Source organism: Benincasa hispida, chromosome 5 (assembly GCF_009727055.1).
Source record: "Benincasa hispida cultivar B227 chromosome 5, ASM972705v1, whole genome shotgun sequence".
Lineage (NCBI taxonomy): Eukaryota > Viridiplantae > Streptophyta > Magnoliopsida > Cucurbitales > Cucurbitaceae > Benincasa > Benincasa hispida.
This window is the reverse complement of record NC_052353.1, coordinates 40,097,143-40,115,817: the sequence shown is the minus strand read 5'-3', so window position 1 is coordinate 40,115,817 and position 18,675 is coordinate 40,097,143. Positions and strand designations below refer to the sequence as shown.

The window sequence follows — 18,675 nt, the reverse complement described above, 5'->3', positions numbered from 1 at the left end:
CAAAATTGGATAACTGTCCTTAATGCCAATTTTCGTTCTTCCATTAACTATTACGTACCTTAGTTGTTTTAAATTCAAGAAAATAGTTTTAAAAAGTTATTATTATAATTTTAAAAAATAATTATTTTAAATTATAAAATTGTTGAAAATATTTTCAAATATAGCAAAATACGGATAGAAAGTGATAGACAATGATTGACCCTAATAGACATCTAATGTCAGTGACAGACCGTGATAGACACTAATAGATATCTATTAGTGTCATCACAGTGATATTTTGTTATATTTATAAATAAGTTACTTATTTTCCTATATTTGAGAACAACCCTAATTTGAAAATAGTTCCACATAGACTATAAGAGCAACGACAAAATTTTAAGTCAAGTAGAACTATATGGTCACATTATCCTTGAGATAATTGAGGGTTATTGGATACAAATGAAATAACTCATTTATCTTTTAAAGATTGGAATGTCTCTCTACTATTCTAACAACAACACGTGAGATTCGTTGAAGAAATTGGCACAAAAGGAAGAGAGACAAAATCTTTTTTAAAGAAGAAATTTTTATTATGAATGCACAAGAATGAACACCTCTGAGAGAATACTCTTTCACTCTCTCTACACTCACTCACTTTTCTTCACTAGATCTTTGGCTTTTCTTTCCTTCTTTCTTTTAATCCCAATTATAAATAAGTAACTTTTTAGTCAATTGGTTATTTAAGATGACATCAAAATAGGTGGTCTAGGGAAGTTCTGTGTTTAAGCCTCTACAATGTTATTTTTTTCCCATTTAATATTTATTTCTATTTGCTCTTAGACATATTTCAAGTCCACAGTTGAAGGAAATTTACCCAACTACCAAATGTCTAATAATTGATACCAACACATCATATTGAACTTAAAATATAATAATAATTTAACTTGAAAGCTTTTAGAAAATAAACATATTTAATTTACATGATTCTTGAAATTAAATTTATTGCCATTTAAGTTGGCAACGTGCATTCGACTAATATATTATGAATTCATTAATGATGCAATAGACTTAACATGACTGAACCACTCACGTGGCACCACAACTTTTTCTTTCTTTCTAAACATTAGTGCACTGAACATTGATAGTGCCTAAAAATTAGTGCATTGAACATTTAGTTTTAAATAATTTTAGTAAATTTTAAAAAAATGTGAAGCTATTTATAAAAATAATAATAATAATAAAATACATAGAGATATATTAATAGATTTTTATTAATCTCTAGCAACTTCGATAAAACAAATTAAAGTTGTGCTCTTTTGTATAAATAAATTTTCTTAAAAATTCTCTTATAATTTAAGTGAAGTTTTATTAAATATGATTATGGAATGAGAAATAAATTTAGACCTTATTAAAACCTTATGCATGCATTACTGGATAAATATTTTTCATAAACATAGAATAAGAAATCAATTTTTATATTGCCTAGCTCTTAGAAACAAAATGAGCAACAAGTAATGTGATCTACTGAAAAAGTTATTTATTTATTTTTTCTAAAAGGCATTTTTTTAAAAAAAATAATTATATTGTCCAAGATGGTGGAAAACATATAATAACTTATTCGTTAATGCATTAATGACAAGAAATCAAGTACGTACCATCAATATTAATATTATAATAAAAAAGAATACTTTTAGAATGATGCTGACTTTGTTATACTTGAATAGGAGTTAATCTAACCAAGGTAGGTTTCAAAATTAAACCATGGTAACAAGAAAGGTATATAGTAAGCATCTTATTTGCTAATGTATGTTTAGATTGAGAACAAAGTTTACTTTCAACTCAATCTAAAAAATATAGTTCAATTAATTAAGGAATATATTCTCGATTAGAAAAATTATAATTTGATTCTATCCGTACCATATGTTCTGAAACTAAGCCTTAATTTAAGATTATTGTAACTTTTAAAATAATTATTGATAATTGTGCTTTTCCAAAAATCAAATGTGAAAGAAAGTACAACATTATTTGATAAATTAATACTAAACTAGTGTTAGTTTAGTTATAATGAACCAACGTAGACTTATTATTTCATTTAGGGACTGTTTGGGGCACTGAGTTCAAATAGGATGTCTGGAGTTCATATGTCTGTGTTTAGGGTGTAAAATTATTTGGTTTGAGTTCATATGTGTTTGGGATGCAAAGTTGAGTTCATATGTCTGGGTGTTTGATATAGTTTTTTGAACTCTAAATAATATATTTTTATGATTACTATTTTTGTTTTGAAATTTTTTTATTCAATAATTCTACCCATTTTTGTTTGAATAAAATATGGATTGTAATTTTTTCTTTTAATTTTCAAAATTTTTCTTTATTTTTTCTTTTTTGGACAATGAACAATAATTAACCGATTACATTTCTTGTAGAAATATGGTTAAATAAAATAAGAAACTAAAGCGAAATCAAAACTTTTGATTCTAGCTAATTTTTTTCTCTGTGAATTTCATAATCTTCTTCTTCTTTTTCTTCTTCTTCCTATTGTTGCTCTATATTTTTACTATATCATAATTTTTTTTTTATTAAATCTCCACCATCATTGTAGCAGCCAATTGAATGTCACCACATTTTTCAACAGTTTCACTTTCGTTTCCTTTAAATTTGGAGGATCATCAGAGAACAAATCTCTATTTTTTACTAATTCTTGCTGGAAAATGTTCTAGGATTTTTTTTTTATTTAATGGTTTTTTTGTTATATGTTACATACTTTTCAACTACATACATACTTTTCGTCTAAATATTCTTAACACTAGTGAATTCATTACGTATAAATACTGCACATAATGTAGACAAAATAATATTTTTTTTATAGTCAACAACCCTACAACATACTTTAACAGTCATTACTTTTATAGTAGTTAGAAGTGGTTGTCAAAGTTGATTATCGAAGATGATTTTTCCTAGAGTTTGTAGTCGGAGGTGGTTGTCGGAGCCTAAAGTTGGTCATATGAAGGTGTATTGGAGTTGGTTGTTGAAGTTTGTCATCGGAGGTGGTTTTCGAATCCTAGAGTTGGTCGGACAAAATTGGTCGTCGAAGTTGATCATCAAAGATGATTTTCGCTAGTGATTGTAGTCGGAGGTGACTGTCGGAACCCGAAGTTAGTTGCATGAAGGTGGTATTAGAGTTGGCTATCGGAGTTTGTTGTCAAAGGTGGTTGTTGAAGCCTTGAGTTGGTCGTTGGAGTTACTCGCTCAAAGGTGATCATCGAAGGTGATTTTCATCGGTGTTTGTAGTCGGAGGTGGTGGTTGAAGCTTACGAAGGTGGTTATCGGAGTTGGTCATTGGAGTTTGTTATCGGAACCAATTGGTTATCGGAGTTGGTAGCATGGAGGTGGTCGTCGGAGTTGGGTCACCGGAGGTGGTTTTCGGAGGCTAGAATTGGTTGTCGGAGTTGGTTGTGTGAAGGTTGTCGGAGTTTGGAGTTGGTTACCGGAGCTATCATCGGAGGTGGTTCTCGGAGTCCAAATTTCGTCGCCGGAATTATCATCGGAGGTGGTTGTTGAAGCTCGGACTTGATCGTCGGAGTTGTCATTGGACATGGTTGTCAGAGTCCCGAGTTGATCGCCGTAGTTGTCATCGGAGGTGGTTTTCGAAACCTAGAGTTGGTCGTCGGAGTTGTCATAAAAGATGGTTGTTAGAGCCCGGAGTTAGTTCTCAGAGTGTGATAGTTGCCGATGGGTGGAGCCATTGAAAACATAGGAAGAAAGGAGAGTTGGAGTTGAGTTGGTCAACTCTACCAACATTTAAAGTTGGTGAGCCAACCAATGAGTTGGTATAGCTCAACTCATATTGGTGAGCCAAACACCCNAGTTGAGTTGGTCAACTCTACCAACATTTAAAGTTGGTGAGCCAACCAATGAGTTGGTATAGCTCAACTCATATTGGTGAGCCAAACACCCCCTTATTTTCATATCGATATTATACTTAATTTATAATTCATATAATATAATTATTTAATAATTTATATATTTTGAATTGAAACTAATTTTATGTTTGATCTAAGGCCATGTTTATCCTAGGGGAAACATAATAAATTAATCATAATCTAAAAAAGTAGGTCCGATTTGATTACGTTTGTTGTTGTTTACCTTGTAATCGAAGAACACAATCCAATTGAGACGCGGAGGGTGATCAATTTGATTGTTTTTCAATATTACATGGGACCAACTGGCTAATATCATTAGAACTACTGTTACAGTTACCGCTATTATTACCATTACATTATGACCATAACAGTATGTGAAGTATGAATCTGTCACATTTACCATTATCTTAAATTCGTAATGTTATCATTACTATTATTGTTACCCTTTAGATTAATATCTTATTATTACTGTTACCGTTTAGGTTAAATAGTAACGATAACGATTATGACAACAATAAATGTAACAGATTTGTAATTCTAAGTAAACGTGATAAAGAACAATTCAATTATATTTGTGATTGTGACCCATTAGATACGCCATCAATGGAATCCCTTGCACCAATTTTCGTTACGGATTGGTAAACGTGACCTAAGTTATTTGATAAGAGTTTAAGAAAATAATTGTTATAAAAGTTGAATCGATTAAGGTATGGTGAGGGGGCCTAGTGATGTGTCAAACCTAATTGAGATATTTTGATTATTAATCACCTCTAATTTTCATTAAAAAAATTGAATAATGTGAGAAAAGATATGATAAATTATACTGATATAGAATTATAAATTTGAGATTCGTAAATGATCATGCAACGTACAAATTTTGAAGAAAACTAAATCGAAAGCCTGATACCTATCCACTTCTGTATGTTATAATAAATTATTATTTTTGAGATGTTTCCACAAACTTGCAAACAGAGTCTAAAAACAAAGAAAGAAAAGGAAAGTGCGGATCAAAGAAAGTTTGTAAGTTTCTAGGTAGCAGAGGGACAAACTTGGAGATTCCCACCACAAACAAGAGACCGTTTCCTAATCTCATCAATAAATTGTTTGATATTTTTATCGGAAGATCCACCGTCAACCACCGCCTTCTCCGCCGCAATTTGCCGCTCCAAGGCGTTCTTTCTTATCTCCACTGCCTTGGGTCCTTCCATGGCTTCTTTAAGGCACTTCTCGATCTCATCTCTTTTGATTAGTCTGTCTTCTCCGGCGCCGCGAGACAGGCGGATGCCGATACCCAAGGCATCGACGAGAAACTTGGCGTTGGTGGGCTGATCTCCCCACTGCGGAAACGCCACCACCGGGACACCGGAGCTGATCGCCTCCACCGACGAGTTCCAACCGCAATGCGTCATGAAACATGCGACTGATGGGTGTGAGAGTACTTGTTCTTGTGGACTCCATTGTACCACCTTCCCTCTCTCGCCGGCCTCTTCCGTAATCTATAAGAGAAGAAAGAATCTAATTATATATATATATATATATATAAAGTCGAATTTTTATGGTGATATCTTAGTCTCATTTTTTAAATTCTTTTAAATTTTATTTTCCACTACGATAATTGCATGGGAGAATACCGTAAATATTTGTGATTTTTTTTTTAAATATAACAATTAAGTTTAAAATATTAACACATATAACATATTAAAAAAAATTGTAGATATAATAAAATTTAGATTCCACTTTTAACTTATTGATTTTGTTTTCATTGTAAATTTTTAAAAGCTAACACCTCATTATTAATTTTAAAGTGTTAACAATTGTAATCTTATTATTTTTTATTGGATTGGGACGTACTATGTAGCTTTCAACATTTAATTAAAATATTAGGAAAGCCAGTGTCTAATATTTTAATGCCTCTTACGTCATTTTATTTTATTTTTGTTGATATTGATAATTATCATTTAGGCTTCAGCCTTCATTTTTGCACTCAAGACTTAATTAAACATATTTGACCTTAAGATTTATTTATTAAAATAATGAAAGAAGATCAATCTCATTTGCCTACTAACTAAGTTAGTATACAACTCAACTTCAATAGTAAATACTAGTGAAATTTTTACGTTTATTAAGTAGCTTTATCTTCCACTCATTTTTGTACTTTACATCTATCCAAAAATTTCATCTTCTTTTGTACCTCTATTTTTCATATTTGTAGAATAATTGCACCTAACATGTGACGGTGAATAAACAGAGACATACTAAAATAGCACATTCATGTAGATAGTTTTCTTTAAAAAAGAAATAAAAAGAAAATGTACAAACCTCATTAGGAAGGACATGGCGCTTGACCCCAAGACTTGCAGGTGGTTTCAAGACCCACAAGAAGGAAAACCCAGAATTTATAAGTCCATAAGCAATCTCATCAACTTGTTCTTGTTTCAAATAAACAACACTCCCAAACGACACATAAACCACCGACCCTTTTGGCTTTGAGTCTAACCACTCCATACATTCATCAGCTCTCAAACAATCTCCCGAAATCCTTGTTTTAATTTCACTACAATGCATGAACAACGGCCCCACCGCCTTAATCGGGAATTTTTTCGACATGAAGTCAACGATCTCGCTCTCGAGTTCTTCAAAAGTGTCGATTAATATACAGAAGGGCTTCGAGAGGTTCGAAAACTGCTCCAAAATGGCTTTCCCAATGTCGTGAAGAGGGTTGTTCGGAAGCAAAAAGCTTGGGATTTCGTCGTGCTTTAAAAGAGGCAAAGAAGGAAGTTGAACGTCAACGTTTGGTTGGGTTTCAGAAGGGAAAGGGATTGAGCCGTTAAAATGGTGGGAATAAATGGAAAAGACGGCGCATGATTGGACCCAAAGGACAGCTGAGGCGATTCCCAATTGGTCGGCAACGTCACACACCCATGGCACAAAAGGGTTTCCAATAACACAGGAGACGGCTGGTCGGTTTTCTTTGATTTGGTTCTTCAAGATCTGGAGTAGTGAAATTGAACCTAGACGACGGAGCTGTGGCATGTATTGGTCGAAGGACATGGAGAGGGAGGGGACGGAGTCTTCGTTGGTGCGGCCATCGTCGAAGAATTCGAAGCGGAGGAAGCCACGGCCGAGAGGGGTTGGGGTGTCGGAGATGCTGCCAGCCTTCTTCATGTCACGGCCGAGATTGGCCGTCGTGGAGAAGGTGACGAGGAGACCGGAGACGGCGAGTTTTTTGCCAAGGCGGAGCATGGGGTTTATGTGACCTTGGCCAGGGAAGCTGACGAGAAAGACATGGGGGAGGGAATCCATGGAGGAAGTCATTTGCTTTCGTGTGTGTTTGGGAGTTTTGGCTTGAAAAGGTTTGAGGCGAAGATGGGATAGATTTTTGTGTGTGAGATTGGATGCTTGATTGAGTGCATTTTTATAGCTCTTGAGTAATATAATAATCGGCAAATCCCATGCATTCCTTTAAAAAAAAAAAATGTAAACAATTAATTCTTTTAAAAACTATTTTGTCACATGGCAAAATTTTATTGAGTAATCATTTGGGCCTACACTAAGATAGATTCAACCTAGATAACACTTAAGATTTTCCATAATCTTTTAGATCCCAAACTTTAAACGTTGACATTGATAGAAATGTGGAAGACTCGTAGAATGTCAGTAAAAATATATAATCAATAAAATTTAAATGTCGATGGATATTTTTTAAAAACATTCGCTTATAGAAAATTTTGTAAAAATGGTTTAAATTAACAAATATTTCAATCTTTTAAAATAAGTTTAAATTGTCAAAATAAATATTGTTGAACTGACATAATACTTGTATTATCAACATCGAAGTCAAATGATTGATTTCTCCACCCTACATGTTGTAGAAAAAAGTTTGAATTTCTCATTAAGTCCATAGCTTTGTATATTTGCTGTTTTATTGATATTTTATACTTTTGTTATATTTCACCATTTTTTATAAGATATAATGAAAATGTTGATTTTAACATCTTATGACTATGTCGAAACTATTATGACAAAAACAATTGACAAGCAAAGAATCAACCCAAGAAGGAACCACTACACATTCACGTGGTTCATTAAAGGAGAGAAAGTTGTTTTTCTATCTTGAGGAGAAAAGAGTATAAAATACAATTTTTTTTTTCAAGTTTAAAGAGATTTATATACAGTATCCTTCTTATACCCAAAACAGAATAGGGTACAAATATCGTTCTTGGTTAGGCGAAATACTAAATAACAAATTCAAGACATTTCAATAGATCGAATTCATACACATGTGAAAATGAACTTGTTGTGACATGGACGAAAATTTCAAACATAATGTCACCTCGATTTTTAGTTTTCATCTTGATTTTTTTTAATTTTAAGCTAACAAAGAAAACAACCAAAGAAGTTTACAACCTAATCTTCCCATCATGAATGATGGGAAAATACTATCTAAACCAAATATGTTTACAGATCAAAAACTAACTTTTAGAAGATGTCAAACCTATAAAAATATGAACAATTTTATTCTCCTCTCAAAGAACCTGACAAAAATACAAAATATTAATAGATTTGTCCAAAAAACAAAATTTTCAAAATAAAAATCTGAATTTCAGAAAGGGAAGAATCCACTCTATTAATAAAATTGATAACCTCCCGCTAGTCAAAATTAACCTCCAAAGGTGGATTGGTGCTCTCCCTTGTCAAGCCAACATATTTTATTCATTCCTAAATGAATATAGGGAGTTATATTATATATAAATGTTCTCCATGCCGTGGACTTCCTAATAATTTATTTACGAACAATTTGAATTTGTGCTAAACATATCACATGAAACCGGTTTAAAAAGATTGTCTTGACAACTGTGTTCTTTCCTTTCAAAATTAATGCTTTACACGTGGATTACCTAATAATTCAAAATTAACTTAGTTTTACTTTATTCAATTTATAAGTATAGTCTTACTAAATATGATTTACTATAAATGTAATGTTAAGTAAATATCCATATTCTACTTTGCTTACACAAATCCATAACCTCCAATCATGAGTTACCAAATTTGAATTACATCTTGTAATCTAAACTCTTTCAAAGTACTATAAATATATTGTATGATGCATTTGTAATACACGCCACAAAAGAGATAACATTGGTTATGTCTAATTTTCTTTTTAACACTTTCAATTGCTAGAGGTCGACTAATTTTATTTTTGTTTTTGTTTTTGTGTTTTGCGTTATGAACGTTCCATACATATGATGTCTATGTATCAAATCTTCTCTCTCCTTTCACCTTTCTCTTACCAAACCCTCTCTTCTCCTTAGCTTGGCCGTGCGAATCACTTCTGATCGTCGTCGTCACCGGCGTTGCTTGGATCTCTATCGTCGTGGGCATTCTTCCGATGGTTCGTCATCGTTGTGGGCGTTCTTTCTGTGGTTTTTCGTCGTCGTGGGCATTTTTCCGGTGGTTTTTGGTGTGGTTCAAGTGTTATTTCATTAATTTTATGTTTTGTTCCAATGATTAAGCTTCTTGAAATTTTAAAATGTTGGAATTAAATTAGTTGAAGAATATATATTTTGTTGGTAATCTTGTTTGGTGTGGTTTAAGTATATTCAAAATCTTTTTTTTTCCAATTATATATAAACTAATTTGGTCTTTACTTGGTTGATTAAGCTTGATTTAGTGTGATTCAAGTATTATTTCATTAATTTTATATTTTGTTCCAATGTTAAGCTTCTTAAAACTTTGAAATGTTCGAATTAAATTAGTTGAAGAATATATACTTGGTCGGTAGTCTTGCTTGGTGTGGTTTAAATGTATAATCAAAATCATTTTTTTCAATTATATATAAACTAATTTGGTCTTACTTGGTTGACTAAGCTTGATTGGTGTGGTTCAAATGTTATTTCATTAATTTTATATTTTGTTCAAATGATTAAGCTTCTTGAAATTTTGAAATGTTGGAATTAAATTAGCTGAAGAATATATACTTGGTTGGTAGTCTTGCTTGGTGTGGTTTAAGTGTATATAAAAAATCCTTTTCTTTCAATTATATATAAACTAATTTGGTCTTACTTGGTTGATTCAGCTTGATTGATGTGGTTCAAGTGTTATTTCATTAATTTTATGTTTTATAAAGTTAATGGTTCCCATTTGTCCTGAATTTTTGCTTTTGTGACTAAAAATCCACATTTTTGTCTTTCAATAAAAAAGAAAGCAAAGTTTTGCAGTTTTTAGTTTTAGATATTGTGTGTTGTAAGATACTATCAATGGAAGAGATAGAGCCAATCCAATATCAATATTTTGGATCGTTTTGGCGGCATGGCCGAGCGGNGTGTTGTAAGATACTATCAATGGAAGAGATAGAGCCAATCCAATATCAATATTTTGGATCGTTTTGGCGGCATGGCCGAGCGGTAAGGCGGGGGACTGCAAATCCCTTTTTCCCCAGTTCAAATCTGGGTCCAAAATATGGAAGAAACTGGTATTTTCACGACTCTATCATCTAGTCAATTCTGTTCCACTCAATCCCTATTTCATGGCCACATATTTTTCCGGCTAAGGAATGGGAAACCTTTCTCTTGTTACATGAATCCAATTTGCATTTCATCTGGGAAAAGCCATCTTTTTCTCAACAATGTCTTTGTCATTTGATCCAATAGTGTTCCGTTAGATAGGAACAAATTTGATAAATACTAATAACTCTCGGATGGAGTATTATAATGGAAAAATCCATTAGATAATGAACTATTGGTTCTAAGCCATCTCTGGCGATGAATCAACAATCCGAAGTGCTTTTCTTGCGTATTCTTGATAAACCAGCGTTTATATATAGATGTAGGAAGATCTGTTTGGGAAGTAAGCAACCCCTTTGACATCTCTTCATCTGCAAAGAATTCTCGATGTGAAAACACAAAGACAAAAGGCTGATCTTTTTAAGCTACTTGAAATTTGTTAATGTTGGAATGAAATTAGTTAAAAAATATGTACTTTGTTGATAGTCTTTCTTGGTGTGGTTCAACTGTATATTAGAACCAATTTGTTAATGTTTTAGGTCTTATTGTTTATTATGGTTAAATTTACAAGCTTGCATTACGTAATTTTCCCTCGTTATTGTTTATCTATTTTGTAGATTAAGTTGTATATTTATACAATCTTGGATAAGTCAGGGATGAAAATGAATAGAATGTCAGCTGAGTATGGTTTAGGGGTTGAGATGTTTATTTAAAATGGTCTACAACATTCAAATATACCGAATGTCATGAGTTGTCCATGTTTGAAGGTGTGAATGCAAAGACTCTAAATGTGAACACAATAAGAGATTACTTATTTTCTAATGGTATAGATCAAAGTTATCAGACATGGATTTTTCACGATGAATCATTACTGATTAAGAGAAACAATGAAAATTTGTCTACTAGTGAAAGAGACAAAGTTGATGTTGATGACACAATTGGAAAGTTTGAGGCTGCATATAACTATTTTAATGATAAATCAGATAATTTTGAAGAATAATTAGAAGATGCGAAGAAACCATTGTACCCAAATTGTAAGACTCATAGCAAACAATCTCATCAAACCAAATCATCTGTTGGAAGTGTCGTACTTAGTGCATTTGAAGAAGAGGATATTGAGAAATGCCTAAAGAAGATTTGGAGGTAATTTATTTGTTGTGACTTTTAAATTTTAATCATATTGTGCTTAACCATAAATGACATTAGTTCTTTTAAATTCGTTAAGGGGACATCCATGTCACTTGGCTATAGGAACTCTAAATAATATTATTGCAGTAGCCACAACGTTTGATGATGATATGTAATGCTTAATGGTTAAATTACTGATTGACATTGTCATGGGAGAAGATTTTCCAATCCAATTCCTGTGAAGGGAAAAATAGAGTCTTTAAATCCAGCAATGGCCAACTTCATAACATGGCCTCGTGAACTTGTAATTATAGTTGACGAGGAAAAAAATATGCCTTTTTTTCAGTATATGAGTTTGGTTATTTATTATTATTTTTTACTTTAAATTTTTGTAACTTTGGTTATGGTAGGACCATTCAACAACTAAAAGTGTTGGCCACTCCTCCAAATATATGGACACCAATGGCACCATCAAACTCTTGAATGAACATGTCATACACAACATGAACGATGTAGACATGATCCGTATTAATTTGAACGAGCATATATTTGGAAGAGACAAATTTGTTTATTTAGGCCGCAATAATCTTATCAAATATTGCAATATGGTTGAAATTGGTTATATGTGTATATTGACATACATTATGTACGTATGACTCATCTAGATTCACAATCTTCATGTGTATTTTGTTTCATGTTTAAATAATAACTTTTACTTTGTTTAGGTATCTTTGGGATGAATGTGGCCGTGATATTACTAAGAAGTTTTTTTTTTTTTTTTTTAATTGATTAAGCAATATCGCCACATATCAAGTCTCTAGATCTTCAATCTAGAAATTTAACCAACTAACTAGAATTGGCTAATTTGGACCAATTAGTTCTTATTCCATATAACACCGGGTAAGTAAATACAAGTTCTTTAGTCATTTTTAATTTGCATTATACGCGTACTAATATTTCAAAATTGTTGCTTGTTATAGTTCTCATTGGATATTGATTGTAACCAATCTACAAGAAATTATGTTTATGTTTTGGACTCTATTCGAAGTAAGATTCAAGAGCATTTTCATGGAGTTATAAATATGTAAGTGTAACTGAACTTTCTTAGCTCTTAATTCAAGTATTTATGTTTAATTAATGTTTTCAAACTATTTAGTAGATTGAAGACATGGCAAGCTAAGCACGATATCCAATATCATCAGTCTTCTCTAAAATGGTAACTTGTAAAGGTAAATTTTGCATTCATTTTTTTAACAATTTACGTTCATTCAAACATAAGAATAATTGTTTTCAACTTCTTCATATGCAGTACCCCGTCAATTAGATTCTGTAGGATGCGGGTACTATGTGCAAAAGTATATACACGAAATAGTGCATAATTCTACTACTCCCATTACTAGCCTCGTACGTGAATTATTTATTTTTTTTTATATATACTAGATTTAATTTAATAAATGATATAAACTTATGTTGAGTTTTGAAGGAAATCTTATACAAGAGTACCTCTGAGCGGAAGCAGATCGTTCTAAATACATTGTGACAGAATTACAACATTTACATTCAAACAGAACAAATATGCATTATACTACAAATTACGGGCATGCTTTTAACAAATAAACAATAAGAGAACGAATACATACTAGTTGAAGACTCCCCTTCAGCAAAAATCATTCTCTCAAACAGGGACTACTCCACTTGCTGGATTGTCCAAGCAATCGTTCACGTAACCCAGTCGTCTACTCACGAACGACCTCCACATAAACACAAGAATGGGTATGGCACTGCCACTTGGAACCCTCGGTATTCTCGGTGTGAGAATCCAAAGTGTGAGCTCTGATGAAATTTTGTAGAAGGAAGGAGGAAAGAAGATCGTAAACAACGACCAAGCAAGTGGGGGAAGGCAGAGTCTATCGTATAGACAATGCTTGATTGTTTAGAAGAAGGTATATGATCGTATAGTAAATAGACTGTGATCGTACGATCGTTTAGAAAGATGCGTACGTGTATACAATCGTGTAGTAACTTTGAGCTATCGTATAGTCTCTCAGTTTGCTATGCCAGGCTGTATACACTTTGTGAACGAATTACTTGATCTTTTGCAAAATTAAAACGATATTTATTTTATTCTTCAGTTACGAAAACTAAATAGAACCTCCCAATAACACACGGTTATGGAGAAAACAGCGGGCACAATTATCCTATATTGTCAAATTAAAATAATAAATATAATCATATTATATTCATTAACCTATAATTTAATATCACATATAAACTATAGTGTTTTCTCCTCCACTAGATATAAATCATATCGGGGCACAATTATCCTATAATTGTCAAATTAAAATAATAAATATAATCATATTATATTCATTAACCTATAGTTTAATATCACATATAAACCATAGTGTTTTCTCCTCCACTAGATATAAATCATATTTATATCTATTTTCCTCAAAATAATGTATCTCATACATAAAGTCAATCATATCATATATAATTAACCAGTTCAATCATATCATATATAATCGAACTCCCTCTTGTCAATGTGAACATTTCAAACTGATCCAAAAACTGATTCTCAACTTGAATCCATTGAGCTACCAAGGGGACCTTATGGACCTTTGGCTCGAAGCTCCAACCGTACGTGAATAGCTGACTAAACTCTTTAGCCACGAGATCCACCATCTGTTAACTGCTAGGCATTCCACTAAAGACCGACAGCTGAACTCTTCTTACCACAGATATATTTCTGTGTCCATTGGATATAACCAATCAGCAATACGATAACCCTTCATAGATGCTCATAAGTACAACTGGGCCAATTTATTGTTTTGTTCCTGTAGTTACATCTAACTCCTTAAGTACCATTGATCCCTCTAATGAACAATACAACATAGTTCTACTATGTATAGACATCTCTCAGGCCATGAGAAGGTGTGCGGCGTCACATCGTTCAAGCCCTGGGATCAACCCTTAAAGGTGCAATTTATCTACTTACCCCTGCTTCAGGGAAGGAGTGAATTCCATCTTGTGTAGCTGAGTTCCCAGCTTCTAAATCAAACGAATCCCAAAAATGATAGTTTGAGTTGGCGATCAGGCCACTTGCACCTATGCAAATCAAAGGACCATATAATGCAAGAGTTCTCAACTCACTCAGGATTGAGGTCATGTTACCTTAAGTCATGTACCGGATACATGACACCCTTCTCTATTAAACCGTCGCGACCCTTCTTCTTCCTCCATTCGAAAGCCTTCTGCCTCCTATTTTCTTCCGTCTTCCCCGTCCAAAATTCTCCTCTATTTGTCCATCCAAACAAATTATCCGAAAATCTCCTACCTTAAGTTGTATGCCTCCATTTAACCGTCCGTCCAACCATCCATCCAACCATTCGTCCAAAAGCTTCTCCTCTCTTTGATTGTGGTAAAACAAATTTCCTACGTTGTTTTCAAATATATAATCTTTATATATATATATATATATATATATTTTATGGCACTTATATTTTTTGCATTTGGGCTGAACTTAATGTGTAGTTTATGGATCCATGATTTATTTGTTGGATTAAATCTAGAAATATATGTATATGTTAGTCTATTTGTTGGGCTGATTTTGTTGGGCTACTTTTCTGATTTTGTCTAATGTAGTTTATGAACTTAATGTGTAGTTCTAATGTAGTTTATGAACTTAGAAATTAGATTATGTTTATGAACTTAAAAATGAAGATTGGTTCATATATATATTATTTTGTTTGCATTTAGGCTAATTAAATGTATGATTCATGGATATATTATTTTGTTTTTCTTTGGGCTGATTTAAATGTATAGTTTATGGATCTTAGATTTGGGTGATTTAAATGTATAATTTATGAATCTTAAATTTTGGCTGATTTAAATGTATACTTTATGAATCTTAGATTTGGATTGATTTAAATGTATAATATTTAGATTTTATATGTTGAACTTAGAAATTGGATTGTGTTGCGTTGACATATTAGCATATATTTTTTTCATGAAAAAATAATTATAAATATGTCGATGCGTCCTGAAGATTTAATTATTCTTGAACCTGAAAATGATGGAGATAGTGACATTGACGTTGAAGTTGATGAATTATTTAGAAATGACAGTAGTGGGGAACATGATTTTGAGTTGGTACCATCGGATATGTTCACCTAAATAGATTGGGAAATTACAAATTCAACATGTGAACTAGTACTTTGGAGGAAATGAATATAGGTGTAGATAACTGTAGTTTAATACAGAAAGGAATGTTGTTTAATACTAAAACAGATTTATAGCTTGCTATAAAAAAATACATTCGTTGTCCTATACGCTCATAGTATTATACTAGATTAATTTGAGAGGTAAGCACGACCAAGACTGGCATTGAATCCACGCGGAATATATATCCTACTGGCATGGACGACATGATCGTTGTGCACAGGGAGAATTAACAAATGGACTAGCTATATGAGATGACTACTTTTCCTAGTATAATTCAATCACGAGGTGATTTATCACACCTGACGATACTTATTATTACTGCATGGTAAGAGATTTAAAATCAGACATTTTCTATATATATGATATGAATATTGTTTAATATTTATTTTTTTGATTGTATAGAATAATTTTATCGGAGATGTACAACAATATTCAGTACAGAACAACTTACCAGACTTGGGTTCAATGTGTCAGTAAACATTGGTCAACATAGAAGGTATTATTCAACAAACAAGACAACATAATGTTGCTGACACCGATCGAAAATGTATTCATCGTAGACAACAACGACAACAAGGTGAACCTAATTTAGAAGGATACAAAGACAACCTCCATGAGAGGTAAGGGCCAAGGGGTCGTTTTTAAATTTTATGTAAATTTTCATTTTCAAATTGTAAATTAAAGAACTAATTGTAAATCTTCTTTAATATCATGACATTTTTTTAAATATAAGTGCAAGATAATTATGTTTTCATTGTAGATTAAATATATAATTAAGATTAATAATGAAGGAATTTGTGGACCCGTTCCTAAAGTCTTAATATTGATGTACATCTCCGATTAAAAAATAATAATTAGTCAATCTATTTTTTTTAAAAAAAGAAAAATAAATTGTGGACCGGGTCCACGAGTCTCCATGGGATCGATCAATCAGTCAACCGATGTGGTGCTGATTGGATTAAACGGTAATCGTGTACCCCGTACACGAGTTTTCCACATGGAAATCGTGTACCCCGTACACAATTTCACTACCCTAATTTTGTCAATAGTTTCAGCAAACACCTATTTTTAAAAATACTTTCAATCCTACCTTATTTTTGTCAATATATATTAAAATAACATTATTTTAAAAAAAAAATCCTAATATGAGTATAATTATTTGTTATAGTTACCGTGTCAAACTTTATGATATTAATATATATTTTTGTTATAGATTTATCATGACAAACCTTACCCAACTAGAATTTGTAGCTCTTGATATTAATAAAAACAATCATTTGTATTGCTGCTTGATGTTGAAATTCAATTGGCTGTCATGTATTTTGGAGAAATTAATTAATAATGTAAATACAACGTCTAATCAAGAAAAGAAAAGTATCATGATTTTTCTTTGACATCATATTCATAAGGGATTAAAAATTGAATATCTTATTTTATAAATCCCTATGTCATATTGCAAAGTTTGAAAGAAAGGTACAATTATTAAAATAAAAAAAATAGTAATTCTCCTTAAATACACCCATGTTTGCTAGATTTTAAATCAGTAAGTAGTGACACATCTAACTCCTTAAGTGCGACTAATTCCTCTATTATATAACTAGTCATAGTCTAACTATAACTGAACCCCTCTTGGGCCAGGAGAGGGAGTGACGACACATTGTTCAAGACTTGGAATCAACCTTTAAGGGAGAAATTTATATACTTGCCTTAACAATCGAGAAGGAGTGAATTTCTTATTTTATAGCTGTGTTCCCAGTTCCCCAATCAAACAAAACCCCAAAATGATAGGCATATTGAGTCAACGAATCTGGCCACTCTCACCTATGCAAATCAAAGGACCATTCTTATAGGCAGGAGTTCACAAACTCACTCAAGATTAAAGTCAAGTCATCTATGGTCATCCTGGTGAAATGTAAGTCTCTTCTAGCAACGGTGTTGTAAAGAAAGACCATTACTTTTATGGTCTAATTTTATACAAATTTTTTGTATTGGATACCCTTGCTCGTATGTCTCCATATGAATGATCAGGATCAAATTATTTGTAACACTTTACAACAATTGTAAAAATTACAAAATGGGTTGTATCCGTAGTGTTACTAAGATAAAGTACTCAGCCTTATCCATATACTACAATCCATTCAGATTATTACTTAAACACGATCCACTTATTTATCTCCACATACATGATCCACTAGAATAACCTTGGATCTTAGTTTATTAGTTTGGGTTAATGCAACTAAATGTCAAATAAAATAACACTTATTTTATTTAATAAATAATATATTTGTACAAATATAATTTACAAACTACAAGACCATGAGATTTAGGACATCAACCACAACAATCTCCCACTTGTCTTAAAGCTAGTAGGGTGTACAAATATAAAGTACAAACCAGTAAAGTACACAAAACACAATAAACTAAGGCATACGTTACGTACCTAGTAAAATCTCCCACTTACCCTAGACTAGATGAGCATATCTCCTAGACCTAGACTCTCCATGTGTCCCCCAAATACTTTAGCCATGAGAGCCTTTGTAAATGGATCAGTAACATTGTGCTTCGAAGTGATCTTTATGATGATCATGTCTCCTCGATGCACAATCTTCTGGATAAGATGATACTTGCGCTCTATATGCTTTCCATGTTTATGGTTTCTAGGCTCTCTGGAATTCAACACAACACCATTATTATCACAATAGAGAGCGATGGGAATCGAAATGTCTGGAACAGCTTCCAAATCAGTCAGAAACTTCCTAACCCACAGAACCTTCTTGGTAGCTTCACAAGTTGCTACATACTCTGCCTCCATGGTAGAGTCAACTATATAACCTTGCTTTGTGCTTCTCCATTCATTAAGAGTGAACACTGGTCCTGAAATGGATTACCTAGAATCCCTATCAGTCTGAAAATAAGAATTA

At 32.4% G+C, this 18,675-nt stretch overlaps 1 protein-coding gene across 1 annotated transcript; it reads right to left on the bottom strand.

Moving 5' to 3' along the window:
• Positions 1 to 4,927: 4,927 nt before the first annotated feature.
• On the bottom strand, positions 4,928 to 7,214 carry LOC120077332 (gallate 1-beta-glucosyltransferase-like). The gene is made up of 2 exons (XM_039031214.1): positions 6,219 to 7,214; positions 4,928 to 5,395 (listed from the first exon to the last, which is right to left on the bottom strand). Exons 1-2 carry the CDS (start codon positions 7,212 to 7,214, stop codon positions 4,928 to 4,930), a joined length of 1,464 nt encoding a protein of 487 aa, XP_038887142.1.
• Between the last annotated feature and the right edge of the window lie 11,461 nt (positions 7,215 to 18,675).

Excerpts from the sequence above, each read along its gene's own strand:
- LOC120077332 (XM_039031214.1), bottom strand. The coding sequence starts at position 7,214 with ATGACTTCCTCCATGGATTCCCTCCCCCATGTCTTTCTCGTCAGCTTC. Across the intron at positions 5,396-6,218 it reads GCCATGTCCTTCCTAATGAG|ATTACGGAAGAGGCCGGCGA; the intron begins GTTTGTACATTT and ends CTTCTCTTATAG.